Source organism: Plectropomus leopardus, chromosome 4 (genome assembly GCF_008729295.1).
Source record: "Plectropomus leopardus isolate mb chromosome 4, YSFRI_Pleo_2.0, whole genome shotgun sequence".
Lineage (NCBI taxonomy): Eukaryota > Metazoa > Chordata > Actinopteri > Perciformes > Serranidae > Plectropomus > Plectropomus leopardus.
Window position 1 is genome coordinate 9,592,050 of NC_056466.1, and position 18,900 is coordinate 9,610,949.

Here is an 18,900-nt window from a genome sequence, read left to right on the forward strand (position 1 = left end):
GTTGTAACAAAAACAAGGGTGTTTCTTTGAGCCATACTGGGCCCTAAAGGTGCCCTTTGGAGTTTTTTCAAAAACAAACAAAAGTCACGTTCATACTCCCTGAAATTCGGTATTCTTAAAGTCTGTGTTACATATATTTTCTTTTCCCATAAAACATTTGCAAAAGCAACTTTTAAAATTTGTTAGCTTGCAGTCTTTTTCTTTACTGCATTTTTAGGACATTGCTATGTTTCTAGGCATCAGCTATCAGTTAGCAAGGTAGCATGAAAAGCATGTTAGGAATATGTATCGTGCCGCCTGCGTTTATGTGCATCCTCATACAAAAAAAACAGGGGCCCACTTTCAAAATCATTGGTCCAAAGTGCTTTTAGTAGTCCAAAACTGCTTGGGTGTCCCTTTGTCCCACACCAATTTGACCAGGGAACACTGAAAACTAGTGACAAATAGGCTATGCCAATTTTCACAGTACACTTCGTTCAGTGTGCATTTCTTAAGTTTCTGATGTTTTGTGGTATATGAGAAGTCATTGTCATCGGCAGGGGATGGTAGATGGTGTGGCACTGAAGTGGCTGCCAAGCTGCAGACTACCGCTTGAGATGGGTGTGACCCAAAAGTGGGTGTTTTGTTACAAGTCATTGTTGTGACTTCCAGCGAGTCACCAAACATTTTTTTTCAGTGGGGTGTTGCTGTGTTTCCAGTGGGGATTGTGCAATAAAAGCGGTTGGTTTTTACTGAGACACTGATGCATTTCCTGCCAGGATAGTGGCACAAAAAGCAGTTTTTTATTACAGAGACATCGCTGTGTTTCCTGGTGGGATAGCACCATGAAAAGTGGTTGTCTTTAAGAAAACTACATTGCGTTTCCTGTGGGAACGGTGCTACAAAAAGTGATAATGTTTTACAGGGACATCACTGCATTTCCAGGCGGCATAGTGCCACAAAAACTTTTTTTTTTTTTTTTTTTTAACCTCCTGTTTCCTACAAAGCACTAGTTTTTTACTGAGACATTGCTGTGTTTCAGGCAGGACCGTGTCAACAAAACTGGGTATTTTATACCAAAACATGATCTTTTCCTAAAGCTAACTAGGGTTTTTTTTTGTGTCTAAACCTAACCACTTGATAACTATAGCGTTGTTGAAACATCAAACTTTAACATATCCACCACATAATAATAATGTACAAATGTAACATATCTGTGGTTTGCAGAAATGTAATATGCCAACATTTTTTCTGCCAATTGGGCTAGCATACATTAAGTTTTAAAGCTGCTAAATCACAAAATATAAAAAATGGTGACTTTAGATTTTGGATGAAATATAAATGTTTTTTGGAAAAGAAAAAAAAAAAGAAAAAAATGTTTTTTTAGTTTAATTAAACTTATTGTCTGTTGATGACTTACATCGTTAGTGCCACTTTTTTACCCTCTTCTGACCACTTGATAGCTTCAGTGTAGTGGTTAGCACTAAGTAAAAGGCAAAACGCCATGTATCTGAAGGAAAACTTTCTGTTGTTTATCAACCATTCTGACATTGTGCTCTCCTTATGCCTGAAACCTCGACCATCTAGTCTTCCAAACATGTAAAATAAAACTCCCCTGCAGGTTTATTGCTGAATATGCAGAATTTGTGGACTGCTTATCTGAGTATCGGTGGCAGTGGCCAGTCCCCGTCCAGCCAGCCAATGCCCTGCCTCGCCCGTTTGTCCGCGGGTTAATGAACAGTGATTGGGTAAACAGCAGGTAGGACGAGACATGCTGGCTTTCAGTGCCACCCGGTCAGGTTGAAAAAAGAGAGAGAGACAAAAGTGAGATAGAGACACTCAGAGATAAGAGGTGAGAGTTGCCGCTGGAATTCAGAGTGAAACTCAGGTGTCTATCTCTCGCTCTGTTGTTCACATCAGTCTTTTCCCTATTTGTCTTTGCCTCGCTCCACCGCTATTCATATGTTATTCCCACAATTTCTCACCGTCTCTCTCACTCTCCTCACATAGCTCTCTCCTCTCCTCCATCTGTCTCTGTCCCTCCTTAGAAACCCTTCCCTGTCTTCCCACCCTCACCCCCTCTCCACCTCCCCCCTCTGGTCTGTTGTGAGTGTTTCCTGGTTAATCCGCCTCGACCTGCACGTTCTGGGGGTCAAGTGCATTAGCTTTCTGATCTACAGGCTACAGAGGTTTCTGTTTTCTATGTAAGACTGTTTTACATGCATGTACTTTATTTGTTAGTGTGTGTGTGTGTGCGTGTGTGTGTGTGTGCGTGTGTGTGTGTGTGTGTGTGTGTGTGTGTGTGTGTGTGAGATGCCTGTTTCTCCTGATTACTCAGGCAGTCTTTCTATTACCTGATGATCCAATTTCCTCCCGCTGGGCCATCTCCATCTCAGTCGGATTACATTATATACTATAATCACAGAATGAGCTCTAAAGGCAATAAAAGACCTCCAAATTAAAAACCCTTCAACACATCGCAGTGCCATCACAGTTAGAAAGTTAGCCTCTAGAGCACGGGTATTTAATAGACCTCAAAGAGGTCAGCAGAGTTCAGAACCTCATAATACTAAAATTTTCTTCTTAAGCCTGCTGTAGCCGACCTCAGTGCCTGTCTAATGAAATCAGCAACTTGCATTTTCATAGCATTTAAACAGTATTTATTGTCAATTTTTAGAGAAGGATACCTTTAATGTACGTACACATTTTACCTGTATAACACTTACTTAACACAAAAAGCTATCTTTACCATGACTAAAGTAGTTCTAGCACAAGGAAATTAAGGCCCAGACCAGCCATTAGAAAATAAAGAGGGGGGGGTCCACTTGAATCCACTTCGCTTTCCAGACATACTCAATTTCTGCAATTCTAATGCTGTTTAGAGACCCCAATGTGCAGAAATATGTAAGTACAATTTAAAACAAAACAGTAATGCCACTTTTTCCCTAACCAGAGTTTAGCCTGAACCTGAAAATAATGCAAAAAACATAAAATTTGTCACTAAATATGTAATTATAGTTAAATAATTGTTTTCTATTAATATTTTTTAATAACTATTTTCTAATATTTCTCTATCTCTCTGTCTTTCTGATTTTCTGTTTATTTTCTTGTCAGATTTGCACAGACATTTGCTTGGATTTCATTGGTTTAAACGCTTGTGAAAGGCGTCCAAAGGGTCAAAAGCAAACTAAATTACCACCACAGAGTATGATACGTGCCGAATATGAAGTCCAAAAATATGAAATGCAAAGACTAATGAATCCAATACCTCTTTTTTATCAGAAGAGTGTTGCTAAACTTTAGCCAGTTTCGGGTGAAGGTAGCCCTAATCTTCAAACTGCAAAGTTAGTTATTTGCTAACAAAAGTCAATGATAACAAACTGCAGTGGTTTTTTTTTTTTTTTTTTTTGATCGATAAAACACCTCCAGCTTTACTCTGGTCTTCTTGTCATGTAGTAACTTGACTGGACAAAGAAAAACAGTGTAATTAAATTCACATTTTTCCTCATTCTGGTCCCTCTTATTTAGTTTCCAGTGTTTTTGTCTTTCTTTTTCATGCTTTCTTCACTTCTCTCGGCCCACTCGTGGTTATATTCCGAAACTCATTTCTCGTTTCCCTTCCACGCCCTTGTAAATGTGGGCCGTGGAGAGCTTTGAGCTCACACACACAGGGAGGGCACTGCCATCCGATTCACCCCATCTGGGAGAGTCTGTGGTTTGGCCACACTGCCCAAGGTTTGTCCTGGCTGTCAGCATGGAAACTCTTGAGACCGTCAGCATGGCTAAATTAGGTCCTACGCTACTCTGTTAGCACTGAACCCTGGCACAGGTGAGAGCCCTTCCTGCCTGCCTTCGCCTGTAGTGAACTGTAAGTTGGCTGGCCTACTTACTTAACCCGAACTGAAGCAGTCTCTGTGTAAGCTGACACTGTTCTTTTCCTCAGATTGAGGTTGCGGCTGCTCTGGAAAGTGAAGCTGTTGTTCAGGCAGAACTGAGCCAAGCAGCCGAGGAGGTAAATGGCCTTAAAATGCCACCGGAACATATAGTCAGTGCCTCTATTAAATATGAAGTTGGGTTAAAAACTTTGGGCACGATTGAAGGGCAAAGCTCAAATGGATCTTCGTTTAAATTTAAATTCACTGGTGCTGTCCCTCTCACTCATTCCTCTAAACCTGCAGTTTATTACGAGCCAAATATAAATAATGTGCGCCTTAATGCCTGTAAATTACAGTATGTAAAGTGAAAAGCAAGCACTGCTCGTTTTTCATTCTCTACTACCCTTGTTTGCCCAATGGACCTGTTCCGTCCTCTAGGCTTTCTCACAGCTTATGCAGTTTTATCTCTTTGATTAATGTATTTTTAATGACTGTGAGTGTGCGTGTGAGTAAAGCATCCAGTTGTCCAAACTTCAGCACCACCACTCCTGCTGAACTCGGGGGATGGAGAGAGATGTATGGATTGTTCCAGTGGTTTGAAAACTCTGCATTTCCCTGCCAGCGTTCTCCTCCAGCAGTCGAGGTTTAGTGTTAACAAAATTGACACAATTAGCAAACTGGCTCAGTCTTTAATTTGTTTCAGTGTTAGCACTTGGGTGAAATTTAATTATGTTGTTTTGCCGAAATCATTCATCAGCACCTTCCACTGCTATTTTTCTTCCTTGACCTAAAGTTGGAAGCACAACACTAAATTGGCGAGCGCAAACAGTCCGGAAAGAATTATTTAATTGATCTATTAGTGTGTCAACAGGAAAATGAATTGACCACAGTTTTGACAACTGATTTAGTATTTGCTGGTTTCTCTGATTTACTTCATGCAAATTGTGTGTTATTGGGTTTTCGACTGTTTGACAAAACAAGCAATTTATGGGGCTTCCACATCAGAGACCCGGGCCTAGGTCCAAGTACACTTGGCTTTAAAGTGTGTACCATACCTGTAAACAATACAAGCCAATTTGTGTCACTCCAACTAAATAACTTCAGCTTAATTGTGTTAAGTGTTAAGTATCTACTCATATCCACTCGACAAAAGAATTTTCTATATTTTGAGTATATTATTAGGTTTTACATGTTGAAATTATGTTGTTCGTAAGTAAGTAAGTTATGTTATGAGGGAATGAATAAGTCTGCATATGACAAATGGGCAGGTGAAGGAAAGGACAAGAGCAGGAGAGTGACTTTGATTTGAGTTTAATTATTTTAATAAATCATGTTAAATAATTAAAACCTGTCCTAAGAAAAATGCTGAAGATTGAATAAAGAATATTAACTATGATTTTTTTTTTAAGTCTTTTTGATTATTGAGAAAGTAAAAACAATGTAAGTAAATGGTTACTCGTATATATTAAACATTTTTACCTGATAATCATGTCTCCAAACTAAGAGACCACAGCATGGGTTTTTATAGTGCAGTCAAAGTCCCTCCCAAGAGCCTCGTTCTAAAGGCCACAGCAGGCTCTGCAGCCTGAGATTTGGGAGTGACAAATGAGCGACTGTGGACAGACACGAGCCACCACATCCCTGCACCTGTTGCCTTATTGTAACTTAGGGGAGCCTGATTGCCACATGGGACATAACAACAGGAACAGAGCTCAAATTTTTTGGACAAAGCCAACCCCCCCATGTCACTCCCACACATGCATTCACTGCATAGAAGCATGCAGGATATCATGTTCCATCCAAATAATGTGCCAACCGTGGACAGTGATTTGTCCAGATCTGGTGCCAGTTTATATTTAGAGGCACAACTGTGAGTGATTGTGGCTGGAAAATGAACGCCTTCCCCCCCTCGAGTCCATCGCAGACATCTGTCTCTCTGAAACTGAATACCACCGGGCGCTAATGCATGTTGAGACTTGATGCATGCGCTCCATTACTTTCCATCCTTCCTTTTTTAGGATTTGTGAACCATAAAGAAAGTAAATGTTGTGGCCATAGCGGATCTTAACGTGTGAAATATTTGTGCTAGAATTTCCTTCCAGAACTTGTACTCCCGAGGAAGAAAAAAGGTCTCAAATGTCAGAGGAAAACAACATGTTTACATCCTGCAGAGAGGATACGTGTTGGTTTTATCATTAACTGTAGCGCAGTAAGTGCAATGACCTTATCATGTCATGCCCGGAGACCAGCGACAACAAGCATGCTGAGCCTGTGGCCTCGCTGACTCTCACCATGTTGCCATGGAATTGGCGTGAAGATCACATGGCCGCCGCCTTGTTGTCGTGCTGGTCATGAGTTGTTCCAGAGTTTTAATGTGTGTGTGTTTGTTTCCACTCCATTCTGGTCCACTGCTGCGGAGCCTGGGGTAAACCCTCACAGTCACATGACCACCAACAGGAAGTGAGGCATGAATCCACCGCACAATAACAGTATGGCATCCCCCAAGTTTATACCACCAGACTCAGTTCCTTATATGGAGGCTCTATTCTTAGCACATATGCATGATATGAAGACGGAGCTGCTGCAGTCCAGCCTCGGCCCTGTTGTCAGTTGTTCCTCGAACTCCACATGTATCTTTGACTGGAACTAAGAAAATGATTGCTATGTATTATCCTGTATATTGCAGTTTGTGGGAAGTTGTTTGCTCTAAGTGAATTATGTGTTAATTAGTTGAAAAGCTGTTGTACAGAACTTGAATTTTCAAACCATTTTGGTTGCTTGATCTGTTGGGATTGTTCAAAAATGACCCAAAATAGGTGCTAAAAAGGTTTGGTGACAAATCGGTTGTTTTTAAGTCAAATATAATACAGCTTAAGATTCCCTGAAACTAGGTTATGCTCCTTTTTTTGTGTCTCATCAATTTAAATGAAATACCTTTGGAGTTTGAACTGTTGGTTGGAGAAAAAATGCTATCCCACAGTCTCAGGTTTTTGTCAATATCATCACCGCCTGAACAGATCTCAGAGGCCTCACTACTAAGACGTGATAAACCAACTCAACCACCACAAAAAAATGTTGACGATGTATTTTTCTGCAAACCATGGATATGTTAAACTTGTACTTTATTATGTAGTGGATATGGTGAACTTTTATGTTCCTTTACGCAGAAAGCACACCCAGCGGTGGCAAAGTGCTGTCATGGTGTGACGACTGCTCTGGACTGTGGCTGCTTGGTAATGCGAAAATAAGTGTGGCCATAATGAAAGTTGGGAATAATTTTACATTTAGCTGCAAATTGCTGCCAGAGTACAGACAGCCAATCAGTAAACAGAGTCCTGTGAGATTTGACCTATGATACTAAGAAATTCTTCCAGCCTGAAATACATGAAAACGCTTCCTGTCCACAGAAAAATGTAAATATTGCGACCAGCTGCACTTCACAGCTGCTTGGTGTGTTTTCAGTGATACATTTTAACAACAATGCCATTAACATGTTTTTAGGTTTAGGCACAGGCACTTAAAATACCTTTTTTTAACGGCACAATCTGGGGTTGTAAAAGGCAGCAATGTCTCAGAAAAGAAAATGCTTTTTGTTCCACTATCCTGGCTTGAAAAGCAGCAATGTCTGGGTGAAATGCAACTACTTTGTATGGCACGTTCCCAGCTGGAAACACACCGCTGTCTGCATAAAAAACAAGAGGAAGTAACCAGCACCTTGAGAGGGCTTTTTTGAACTTGTCTGTGGTTTAAAGAAATGTAAATACCAACATTTTCCTCTGGTGACTGAGCTCGTTTTTGAAAAGACAAATTCGTGAATGTTGGGTTTTGGTGGCTTTTTCATGAGCCCGTTTTGGATCAGGTCCAAAATGTCTGAATCCTGAAGACCCCAAACCGTGGAGTGGGACCAGGTTTTTGAACACTAAGCATCAAAACACTGACTGATGGGGTCTGTTTAAGTATCAATTATGCACACAGAAAGTGATTTGTCTCTCTTTTACTGACTAATATTTAACCCTTATTGCATTTCCTTTTCACTGTTTTAAGCTAATGTTCTTATCCAGAGTTCTGTAAACCAGCATTTAAACCATCTTGAAATAAGTGTGAAAAGGAAAAACCAGCAACAAAATCCTGATCTCCTCAGAGGCGTAATGTGTAAAAGCTTTGCAGAAAAGCTTAAGTATGTATTGGACAGCAGAGTAAACATTACGTCATGGTTATCTTTACTCACTCTGACAAGAGATAAAAGAACCTTATCCTCTTGCCTTTTTTTTTTTTTTTTTTTTTACCTGACTCCCAACATTTACACCAGTGGTCCAGAGCTGCGCAGCATCATCCAATCACGTCCGTTCACAACTCTTCTTCACACTCGCTCTGTGCTGGTTACCAAGGAGACAGTGAAGTGAAGTCTGGGAAGTGGAGCAATGGTTTGGCATGAGTGTTTTCTTTTTTTTTGTACATTTTTTATTTATTTCATTTCTTTTCTCTCTCTTTCGACACTGTGAAAATGGAATTAAACTACCCAGACTAATGACTGCATCTGTCATATTTGAAGTTTAGGAAGCAAGGCACTGCCTGTGCACATGCATGTAAAAGAGCAGTCGTCTCACAGGCTCTGTCACCCGATTCCCACCGTCCCACCTGTTCTCACCATTTTCTCTCTCTGTGATCCCACAATTCCTGGCGAGATGGATCTCACTTCTTCTTGCCAGGAATCTGTCAGCAGCATCAGGAAAGCGTTTATTTTAGGGCGAGCTTGAACCAACCAGAGAGCGTTTTGACTAATGACTTGACCTTGATCCAAGTGGGTCAGTTTGAGCCGGAGCGGTTGTCCAAGACAGAGAATGGGGGTTGGACTCACTTAACAATTGGAACTCTGGGAAAAAGAAAGCTAGCAAAAAAGTCAGCTGATTTAGGATGAGTCAAGAGCTGACAAGCTTTTGAGGTGCTTCTGTTCTTTACAGTAAACTTGAACACACACAACCACACACTCACAGGTTTTCACTTTTCCTCCACCTCATCATTCAGTTTTATTAAGAAAGTGGAAAAAAGAGTGCAGTCACATTTCAAATCTGTGCTGCAAACTCAGCACCTGCCTCCCTGCTAAATGTTTGGTCGCCGGTCCGTCATCCATCCATCCCTCTGTGTCTTTCAGATTGGTTTGTGAATTCAGCAGGATTTCTTTTGTCCCAGGCAGCATGGGTGGAGGGGTCCAAACAGCTGGGGCTGCTGCAAGTTTTGTGCTGCCGCAGCAGGTATAAGTTATGGTGTAGATGCAGGAACCTGGCAGCAAAAGAAAAATCCTCCTGCAAAGACCAGTGCTGTATCTCGGTTTGTTCTTCTGTACGTAAACTTACATTTTTGAGTGTTTGGGTGTTAAGTGCGGTCACAGTATGGTGTATGGTGTATTTATGAAGATCAAAAAGTTGAGTGCAGATCATTGATGGTCTCTGTCTTGGCTATGTAGCAAAAGGGAAAGGACCACCAAACTTTAGGGATAGGAATTGAAAAGATTTCTTTGATACCAGTGCCATTATCAATTCTGGCATATTGATCTGATGTTTTATCCATTCCCTTTCTGATTCCTGTTCCTGACTTTCACAGGTCTTCAACAACAGTGTGACTGTTTTATCATCTCTGAGTCTGAGCATAGTGTGGAGAGTAGAAAAAGGGCTTGCATGTGACTCAGGTGTGCAAAAGCTCCACTGTTTAACTGTTTTCTAAGTCAAAGAAGAATGTGCCAAGCCTGATGTGTGTGTGTGTTATACTATCATAACATAACAGAAGATACCTAGTGCCAAATACAAGGCATTTCTGGAATTTAAGCCTATGTCATGTAGAAAGATTTTTCAGCATATAGACATTATTGCAGCACTGTTGTCATCTTTCTTTTTTAAATGAAGCCACGATTGGGACCGTTTCTTCCTCTCTGTCATAATTCCTTGTTGCAAGCTTCCAGGAGCGTAGACACATCATTGTTTTCCAATGTGCAACTTATGGATATAATAATTGCGATTCCGATTTGGAACTGGTCATTGATTCCCATCCCTAACCAAACTCGTGAAAAGGTAGCCGAGGAAGCTGCAGTGGTTGCTGATTCTCTAGTGAACAAGCAAACAAACTGGCTAAAATTTTGGCAGGTGACAATCGTGGTCAAATGGTGGCGAAAGCGCTCTGTCTGGTTGCGATTTGCCACTAAAAAGAAGAAGAGGGCGACCTCTAGCTCACCTGTTAAAGCGTGCACCCCGTCTAGGCTGAATACTTTGCAGTGGTCAGGATGCTATTCTGATCCGTGGTCTTTTGCTGCATGTCATCCTCTCTCTTTTTCACCCTTCCTGACAATCTTCAGCTGTTTTCTAAATTGAGACACACTAGCGACCACAGTGCGTAGCATGGAGGTGTACTGACTGAAGTACCTGAATTGAGACAAACCATAGGACTTGTGGGGGCTGGGAGACGGACCATAAATCTGAATCATGACCTGTGTAGCATTGACTCTCTCTCCTCATGTCCTCTAACTCTCCACCCAAGTGGAACTGTGTAAAGAAGACAAAAGGAGCTCACTAGAGGGGTCCATGCAGATTGACAGATGGACAGGAGGAACTGGATCTGGGGATGGTTGTGTCAGAGAGGGGCACTGGGGATTTGAGTGTGTATTTCTGTGTGTGTGTGTGTGTTTAGACGTCTTTAAGTCCCACCTGTCTGTTAACTCTATTAGTTCCCTGGGCTCTTTTACAGCCCTCCACCATCACATACATCACATATGTTCCTCTCTTCTCCCTTTAATTATATTCCTTTCTGAACTCCCACCCCCTACGCATACCCCCATAAGAAACTGTTTGCTGCATTGCTGTACTGTACGTTTGCAAGCCGTCTGCATCTCTCCTCTGCTTTGCTTTTACTTTCTCTCTAATCCCTCTTTTGAATGATTTATTTGAAGGGTGAAACTGGGTAAACACAATAGGGCTGACACGCTCATCCACACCCCTTGACCTCTGTTGCATCTCTCTCGTCTCTTTCCCTTTTCCAGCTTTGTCTTCTCTCTGTTTCTCTCCTTCCCTCCATCCTGCCGTTCTCTTTCTCTCCGCCTGCACCTCCAGCTCTAGTGTCAGCACTTCTCCTCTCCCCGTGTTCCTGTCGCCGTGCTTTATGAATAAATCGGAGCTCGTCTGACTCCCGTGAGCCCCACAGCTCACCGAGCCACCGCTGCTCTGCACCCTTGGGACCAAAGACACGTTGACAGGCTTTGATTTTTAGAATATGTGCGATATGTGGGGATGAAGTGCATAGGAAGGGTGCCATACCAAAACGCTGCACAACCTCTTGAAAAGGGAAAAAAGGTACTTGATGTTTACCAGTTAATAAGAAAAAATAAAGAATTTATTTATTTTTTCCACAGGAGACTTTTTGGCATATAATAAACCACCTGAAATGAGTTAAACATCAAATCATACAAATACAATTTAAAAAGATATTTTGCCTGGGTCCAGGCCTTTGAATCTGCCCGATCCACCAAAACTACGGATTCGTCTGGCATTGTGACATAACACAGCAGTTTTTTGGTTGAAGTAGAATTAACAATCCAATGAGGCAAAAATGTTGTCATGCGTTGTCAAGAAGAACTGTAACCAATGAGGAGTAGTAACAACAATGGCATGATCTATAGACATTAAAGATCCTGCTATCGAGGCAGTTTTAAATTTACATGTCTTCTCAATATTGCCCGACATCAAAGTTTGTTGTACTTCACTCCACTCTTAAACGCCATGTTTTCTTTAAAATTGCCAATATCACACGATTTCTTATTGACAGAAAGTGCAAAAACTTGTGATAAGTATGCAATTAGTAAGCAGGATTTACTTTTTGCTTTGTTTTGATGATTACTCTCACTGTTTGCTCATTGCATTTATTTCAGTACCTTCAGTTATCCTCCAGTCACTCAGGAAGGCTTGAGGAAAAATATTTGTAGCTCTGGGGAGGGTCAAGATAAAAAAAACAAAAAAACAAAGCAAAGTCTTTGCTTGGAGATGTATCTTAAAGCAATGGATAAGTGACAAAGCTCCCTCAGTCATGCAGTGGCACCACAAAACTTGCAATGTGTAACCCTTAGAAAGACTAATGTCATGAGTGAACGGGGATGATGGTCACACCCCTCCTCTGATAGTAAACAACAGTCCCTCAGGGAAAATCAAATCCCTCTTGGTTACAGTGGACACAGTGTCATATTGAAGATGGAAATGGAGAGTAATAAGTTGACAGCTCTGTCTAATATCAGTCTTAAGAAAAAAATGAAATTTCAAGGACAAATGAAAACTTTGCCATCAGTTTCAAGTCAGTGTGTCAAGTATGAAGTGTAACAGGGTGTGAGCAGGTGAGTAGTTGGTAATGGCCTTCATTTAATCGTTTGTCAGGTTGAATGGAGCAAAGGTGAGTATAATCAGGTTGCATGTTCGTAGGTTACATAGGTACGACAGTTATCAGTTCTAGGGTGGAGCAGAGTTCATGGGTCGAGCAGTTGGTAGAGAGACTGGGGTGAGCTCACGTTCACAGGTGATAGTTCAGAGTTTGAGTGGGGAAATTGTGAACGTGGAGTGGACTAACAGCTGAATGTATTAGGTAAGTTGCAGTAACACTTGCAGCTTGTGGGAAAAGCAGGGACTCCTGAGAGGGGCAGTCAGGACTCCTGGTCAAGGAGGAAGCAGAGTTGGCATCAGGCAGACAGACAGCAGAGCAGATGAATTCAATAGGAGCAGGCAGCGGGATCAACAAGGACAGGCAGGGAATCGACGTACCATCAGAACAATAACCACCAGCGGCACTCACACGGAGGAGATGTTTCGCTCGGTTGGAGGCCCTGAAGATGGTTGCACAAAACCAGAAATTCAAAAATGACAAGTTTTGGGCTTTAGGTATTACCAGAACCATTTTTCTTTAACAAAAATGTTTTATTTGTCTGTTCAGAAATCCTGTACAGTGTTTCTGCTGCTATTCAACCTCACACTTTACCATTGAAGTGAAGCTACTCTTGTCCATTGCCCAGCAAGAAAAAGTTACAGGGTGTAACTCCTTGTAAAACCACTTACTGTTGTTTTATATTTCTCTTTGTGTGTGGATTAAACAAACAGAATAGTGTATTAAGTGCTGGTAGGGATACTTTTAAACTTTGGACTGGCTGGCTGTGTTTATGCTAAGCTAGCTGCCTCTGTGCTTCAGCTCTACACATAATACATGAGACATGAGATTGGTCCTCTTATCCCCTCACAAAGAAAGCACATTTACCAAAATGTTGAAGCCATGTGTCTTAAACTGTTCTCTCTCTTCTGCCCTTTTTACAGATGCAGATACTTGACAAGTTCCCAATTGAGGGAGGGCAGAAAGACCCAAAGAAGAGGATCATCCCATTTCTCCCAGGTAATAGCCTGCTCCAGAGCGCCAGTTATCTGAACAGGCTCCCATATTAATAATGTATGGCTGGCACTCGCGGGGCGCCAATATGAGCTGGTTACTGATGCCTGCCTGTGCTGCATGTGTGTGCATGTGTGTTCCTGTGGTAATGCTGACGAGGCGCTCTCTGTGACTTTCAGATCTCAGCTGTGTTTTCATCCCTGTATGTCTGTGAGATTCTTTTGTTTTTATGGCATTTTTCGATCAATTCTGTGTATGTTTCTAACTGACATTATGAAAATATTTGATCAATTAATAACATGGATATACAGTATGTGTGTGTGTTGTAATGTTGATTTGTGTCATGCCACACCTGCTTGTCTCTGCTGCTGTAAGTCGTCGGCTGACATTCAGGCTCATGGCGACCTACAGTGTGGCAGTGATTGATGATGGTGTTTGCGGCAGTTCAGTGTCCGGGGTAGAAGAGCTGACAGTGACTCCGCTAATCACACTGATGGTTGTGTGCGCATGTGTACACCTGTACGTCTGTGATGCAGATTTCTGCAGATTAATTTGTGAGTAACACGCTCCTGCCTGTTTAGAGCAGTTTATTTGAGTACACGCTCTGTTTGAGCCCTGTGGCAGGCACATGGTCCCAGCATCTACTGTAAATGCTCTCTGTCTCCCCTCAAGCCCTCCTCCTCCTCTTCTGAGTCTCTATTGCTGACACACACTCACACAAAACCATTTTGGAAACCAACCAGGGATCCACCTACCTCTTGTCTATGAAGTCAGTGGCGCCAGATGCAAACATTATTGACTGTGTGCGTTGTTTGAGTATAAACTCCTCTGGCTGTATGACACTTCTGGAAGTCCTTTTTACTCACATAAAACTATCAGTATGTAGAAATACTCTGTTAAAGTTCTGTTCAAGTTAAAGTATAAGCATCAAAATATACTTAAAGTACAATAATGATTTATTTATTTATTACATTTTGTAATATCATTCTGAATCTGCAAAGTAACTAAAGCTCAAAAGTACAATAATTGCCTCTATCATGTTGTAGAGCAAAAGTATAACTAGAATCATAATAATAATATTTTTTAAAGGAGATGGGGAATCATTAGGGGGAGATGGCAGATCAACAATATATGCCACATAGAAGTGGTATACATCATCTGAAAGATGGGAGCCTGAAGATTCATTTGAGATGCAGCTCAGTATTGTGTGTGACTTCATAATCATAACACTCTAACAAGTATTGTGTTTTGTTAGACTCCTGTTCAAACTTCAAATTGAGAGTGTGTAGGGGCTTAGAACATTATGATGAAAGTATATGGTGGCTGTGCTCAATTATATCTCATAAGTTGTAGCAATTTTTGGGTTGATACCACTTGTAACACAGATTTGGTGCACTCGACAGTTAATAAAAATAGTTTTAGAAGTCCTTCAAAATACCACATAAAGACAACGAGACCTTGGAGAACACCATTAAAATAAACATGCTGTGATTTGGTATCAGGAACTTTAACATATTCAGATTTCTACATTTCTTAGCGGTTAGATGGTAAGCATGTTTCTAGTTTGTGGCTGTAAAGTTTCATGAGGCTGTGATTATCCTATTGTGACCTATCCTATAGGTCACAGTAGGTCATTTAATGCAGCGATGTCCATCTCACTACAATGACATGGCTACTAGGGAGGCTAACATAATCACACATGAATATGATTTGGCTCATTGAATCCACAAGAGTCTCAGTTTTCCAGTAATACCCAATTTATGCAATTTCAAGACTGTTTAGGGACCCTGTATGCAGAAATATTCAAATACAATAAGCAAATAAAGCACATTTTTTTCTGCATGGAAAAAACTGCATCTTTTTGCACAAATTACATGAGGCCAGCATAAAGGTGGCATGTCTGTAACGGTGAGACTCTTGACTATCCATAAAACCCATTTTTATTCAGATCTCTTGACGTGAGAGGTCAAGGGACCCTTGTGAAAATGGCAATGCAAGTTTTTTCTTTCACACACCAAAATTTAGCCTAACTTTATAACGTTATTTAACCAGCCTCCCTGACAAGCTAGCATGATGTGGTTGGTACTAATGGATTCCTAAAGTGTCCTAGTTTCACTCTAGCTTTAAATACCAACTACAGCCTCTGAAGGACAGTAATGTCGAGCGAAGATGCCGGCGTCCCTGCAAATTATACAATACTTAAGTGAATGTACTGAGTTACTCTCTATTATTGGTCACCATGAGTAAAAGTGAGCTGCAAACAATGTTAGGACCAGTGATGCTGATGCACTGAAAGCATATTCACTTAAAATGCTCAGATTTTAGATGGTCATTTAAAGTCTCTGGAAATTTGGCTTGAAACAGTAAGAATGCACATATATCAAAGTTGAGTGTCACATTAAGTATCAACAAAAATTTTGAGTGAAAATAAATCTTCCCAGATATTAGAAAACAGCTCATTTTTAGGGTAACAACATTTCTCTAGACTGTGTGGGCGTGGCAGATGAAGTTTTTGCCTCTTTGGATCCCACTTTTGTCAGCTGTCTCGTCTCCACAACAGCCATGGAGCAAAGAAGAATCGGTGTGGTACAACCCTGTCTGTTCCAGCCCTCTGACTCTGGGTGCGCTCATAAATCCAATCTGACGCTCTATGCTAAAATGAGAGAACTGTTTCTAAAAGCCACTGAGTGTTTCATTTCTCCATGAATTAACCAACAGTTAAGTTCATTACACATTCACTCAGTTTGGTGCTTTGCTGTTCCTTCTCCCCAGACAGAGTGGCCAGAGTGCGTTGCTCTGGATAACAGAACAGTTCATTCCAACAGCGCTCCAAATCTATGAACTGTCGAGTTTGTGCCATTGTGCTCCTCTACTCAGGCACAAAATCAGTGTTTTCGATATTACTTGAGCAAACAGTTAGCATAATGTACCATGAGCTGAGGTGCATCTGTTTTTTACCAAAGCTATGAATCCAGTGATAATTTATGTCACTGTAGAGTTAGCTAATGCCAGTGTCATATTATTAATTTATTCTTATTATTTTATTGCTTTTCAAACTCACTGGTGACGATCTGTGTAATGATGGTAAAAGCCAGGTAACATACACAAACACTGCGTGCTGCACATGTAATGTTACGTTAGCTGAAGACTTGCCAGAATGACGCTGTCACATCTGGGAACATTACATCTACAGTACTGAAGGAGCATTGAGGGATTTCATTTGGCATTTCAAATAAGTATAAACTGACACCTGACTTGAAATTTTTGATTTTTGATTAAATTACATATATTAAGAAAGTTTTTGTTGTTCCGTGGGTTCCCAGAGGCTTTGCAAATTTTTACATGTCAGAAATCCCTGATGGTGCCTAAAAACTAACTTTTTTCATATTTCATATATAGTTCCTTAAATAGTATACACAGATGAGCTGATTATGCAAGAAACACTCATCATTTTATACTTCTGCAACAGAATGCATTGCAAAGATTTTGATGGCAGGGGGTCGGGATTCTTGGTGGTGTGACTTTAATGTTCCCACAGGGTGGGATGAGAGGAGTGCTTAAAATGCATGACTAAATCCTATTTGTTATATTGAAAGCCATGTCACAGGCAGAGGTCATGGTATCCATAGGGGGGCAGCTGGGGCCTTGAGTGAGGGACTGAGATTGCTTGGGCCATGAAGAATAAAAAGTGTACATTAGTGACATCTGCTGCCCAGCTTGGGTATTACATGAAGCAGTCAGAACTACCAAATCACCTCAAAGCTGCTATAAACATGTGTCATCTTGGACTTTAGTTTTGTCCCTGGAGGACAATTGGATACACAGCAAGTAAAAACACATGAAAATGTACAAACATAACATTTGGGGAGGCAAATACAGTGAGCTGAAACAACAGTGGACACTGGAATACAGACATTTCAATGTAAAAACATCCCATACAAACAGAATAATTTAGCAGCAAGAACACAATGATAAATAAAGTGCACAGTAACCCAAAAAGATGGGTAAAATGAATTGCAAGATCAACATCTTCCCATCATGGTTTTTCTACAAAGCCTTGGAGGTGACATAGATGTGTGTGTGCGTGTGTTTTTTTATGTGCACGTAAAATTACTAATACCACAATACACATAAAATGCACTTTTTCAGCCTGCCAAAAAGTTATTGCAGCCCCTATCTTGCTATCTTGTCTATTTCTGCCTCAGACAGAATTGATTTCATTCATACTGATTATATTTGACAGATTATAGCCTACCAAGTCCCTTTTACCTGTTCAAATCTAAATACGAATAAATATGTTTGCGTAATTTGTGCACACATTTAAAAAAAAAAAACCCACACATCCATGTCACCTCTCAGGCTTTCTTGGTATCTATTAACGTCTAGCTGTCAAATATTTCTATTCTCTGCCTCCTCTCCATTTACATCTGTCATCACACTTTCTCTCTGTTTTACTTCACCTCTAACTGCAATTTAATTTGTTTTCTTCTTTTGCTCCCCTTTAAGGCAAAATCCTGTTCCGGAGGAGTCATGTGCGAGACGTGGCCATGAAGCGGCTGCGTTTCATCGACGACTACTGCAGGGTAAAGAGGCCTCACTGTAAACATCCTTAAGTTCCCCCCATCTGACTCTGGGGAATGTCCCCTAGCCTGTGAGGGGGTCAAAGATCACAGCTCATACCGTCCTTTCACATACTGAGACACAATTGCGGTCATGCAAATGTTTCCTCGCAGTGAAGAGCTGAGTATTCAAGCTATTCTGAGAAATTTGAAGAGTCTGTAATGCGCTCTGACGCTTGAGTATTCTGAGGCTGTGAAGGACTCGGCTTGGTGGGGAAATGTTATGATCTTTTCCCACCGCAGTTGAAGGGTTGTTTATTTTCATGTGTGCCACAGACAGAGAAGCGGGGCGACCTAGTTGCACATCAGACTTCTCAGTCGCTGCACGCCATGAGACAGGCTCTGAGCTCTTCCATTATTTCAAAGTCACACTCGCTAACGACCTTATCCCCTCATTTGATAAACTCAGGAAAGAAAGTTCTCCTTCAAATTAACATCCCCTTCCCAAAGGAAAAAAGAAACCTTGAAAGCGACGGCCTTTCGTCATTCTTTAGTTCAAGGCAGACTCGCCTTATCACCTCCTGTTCTCTCTCTTAATAGTTTTTTTTATTTATACCCGCTTCAGATTCTTTCCTCGGTGTTGCCCTCCCCACTTCCTTCCTTCCCTTCTCTTGGCACAAAACCACACTAGCAGAAGGGAAGAGGGTGCATAAAATCTGATTTTGTGATTGTCTCTGCAAACACAATTAGGAAGCAGTATTGCTGGCCTGCATCAGGAAAGGTTACCCACAGTATCAACTTGGTAATTGGGACCAAAGAAGTTTAAAATCCAAAAGCAATTACACACATCTGAATGAACCTGATCCTTAGCTCAGCACAGGCAAAGGTTTCCTCATTACCCAAATAACCTGAAGCGGCTCTAATGTTTACAGTTGCCATAGTGGGCCTGTTTTTTTTTTTTTTTGCCTGATGCTGGAGTGTGCTGCACTGTTTACTTCCTACATCCTGTTTATGAGGCAAACAACAGAGAGGAAGAGTAATTACCCAGTGTTCTCAAAGGATCTGCTCTCTGGAGATTGCAGGAT

At 41.1% G+C, this 18,900-nt stretch overlaps 1 protein-coding gene across 7 annotated transcripts in view; it reads left to right on the forward strand.

Moving 5' to 3' along the window:
* Positions 1–18,900, forward strand: part of sh3pxd2aa (SH3 and PX domains 2Aa) — a 127,125-nt gene that overhangs the window by 27,449 nt on the left and 80,776 nt on the right. For 5 of the 7 annotated variants that reach the window (XM_042484764.1, XM_042484765.1, XM_042484766.1 and 2 more), the window contains exons 3-4: positions 13,187–13,262; positions 17,763–17,839. In XM_042484764.1, the coding sequence (XP_042340698.1) occupies positions 13,187–13,262; positions 17,763–17,839 (153 nt within the window). The remainder of the gene's footprint in view (positions 1–13,186; positions 13,263–17,762; positions 17,840–18,900) is intronic. The other 2 variants (XM_042484769.1, XM_042484770.1) reach the window with 1 other exon arrangement.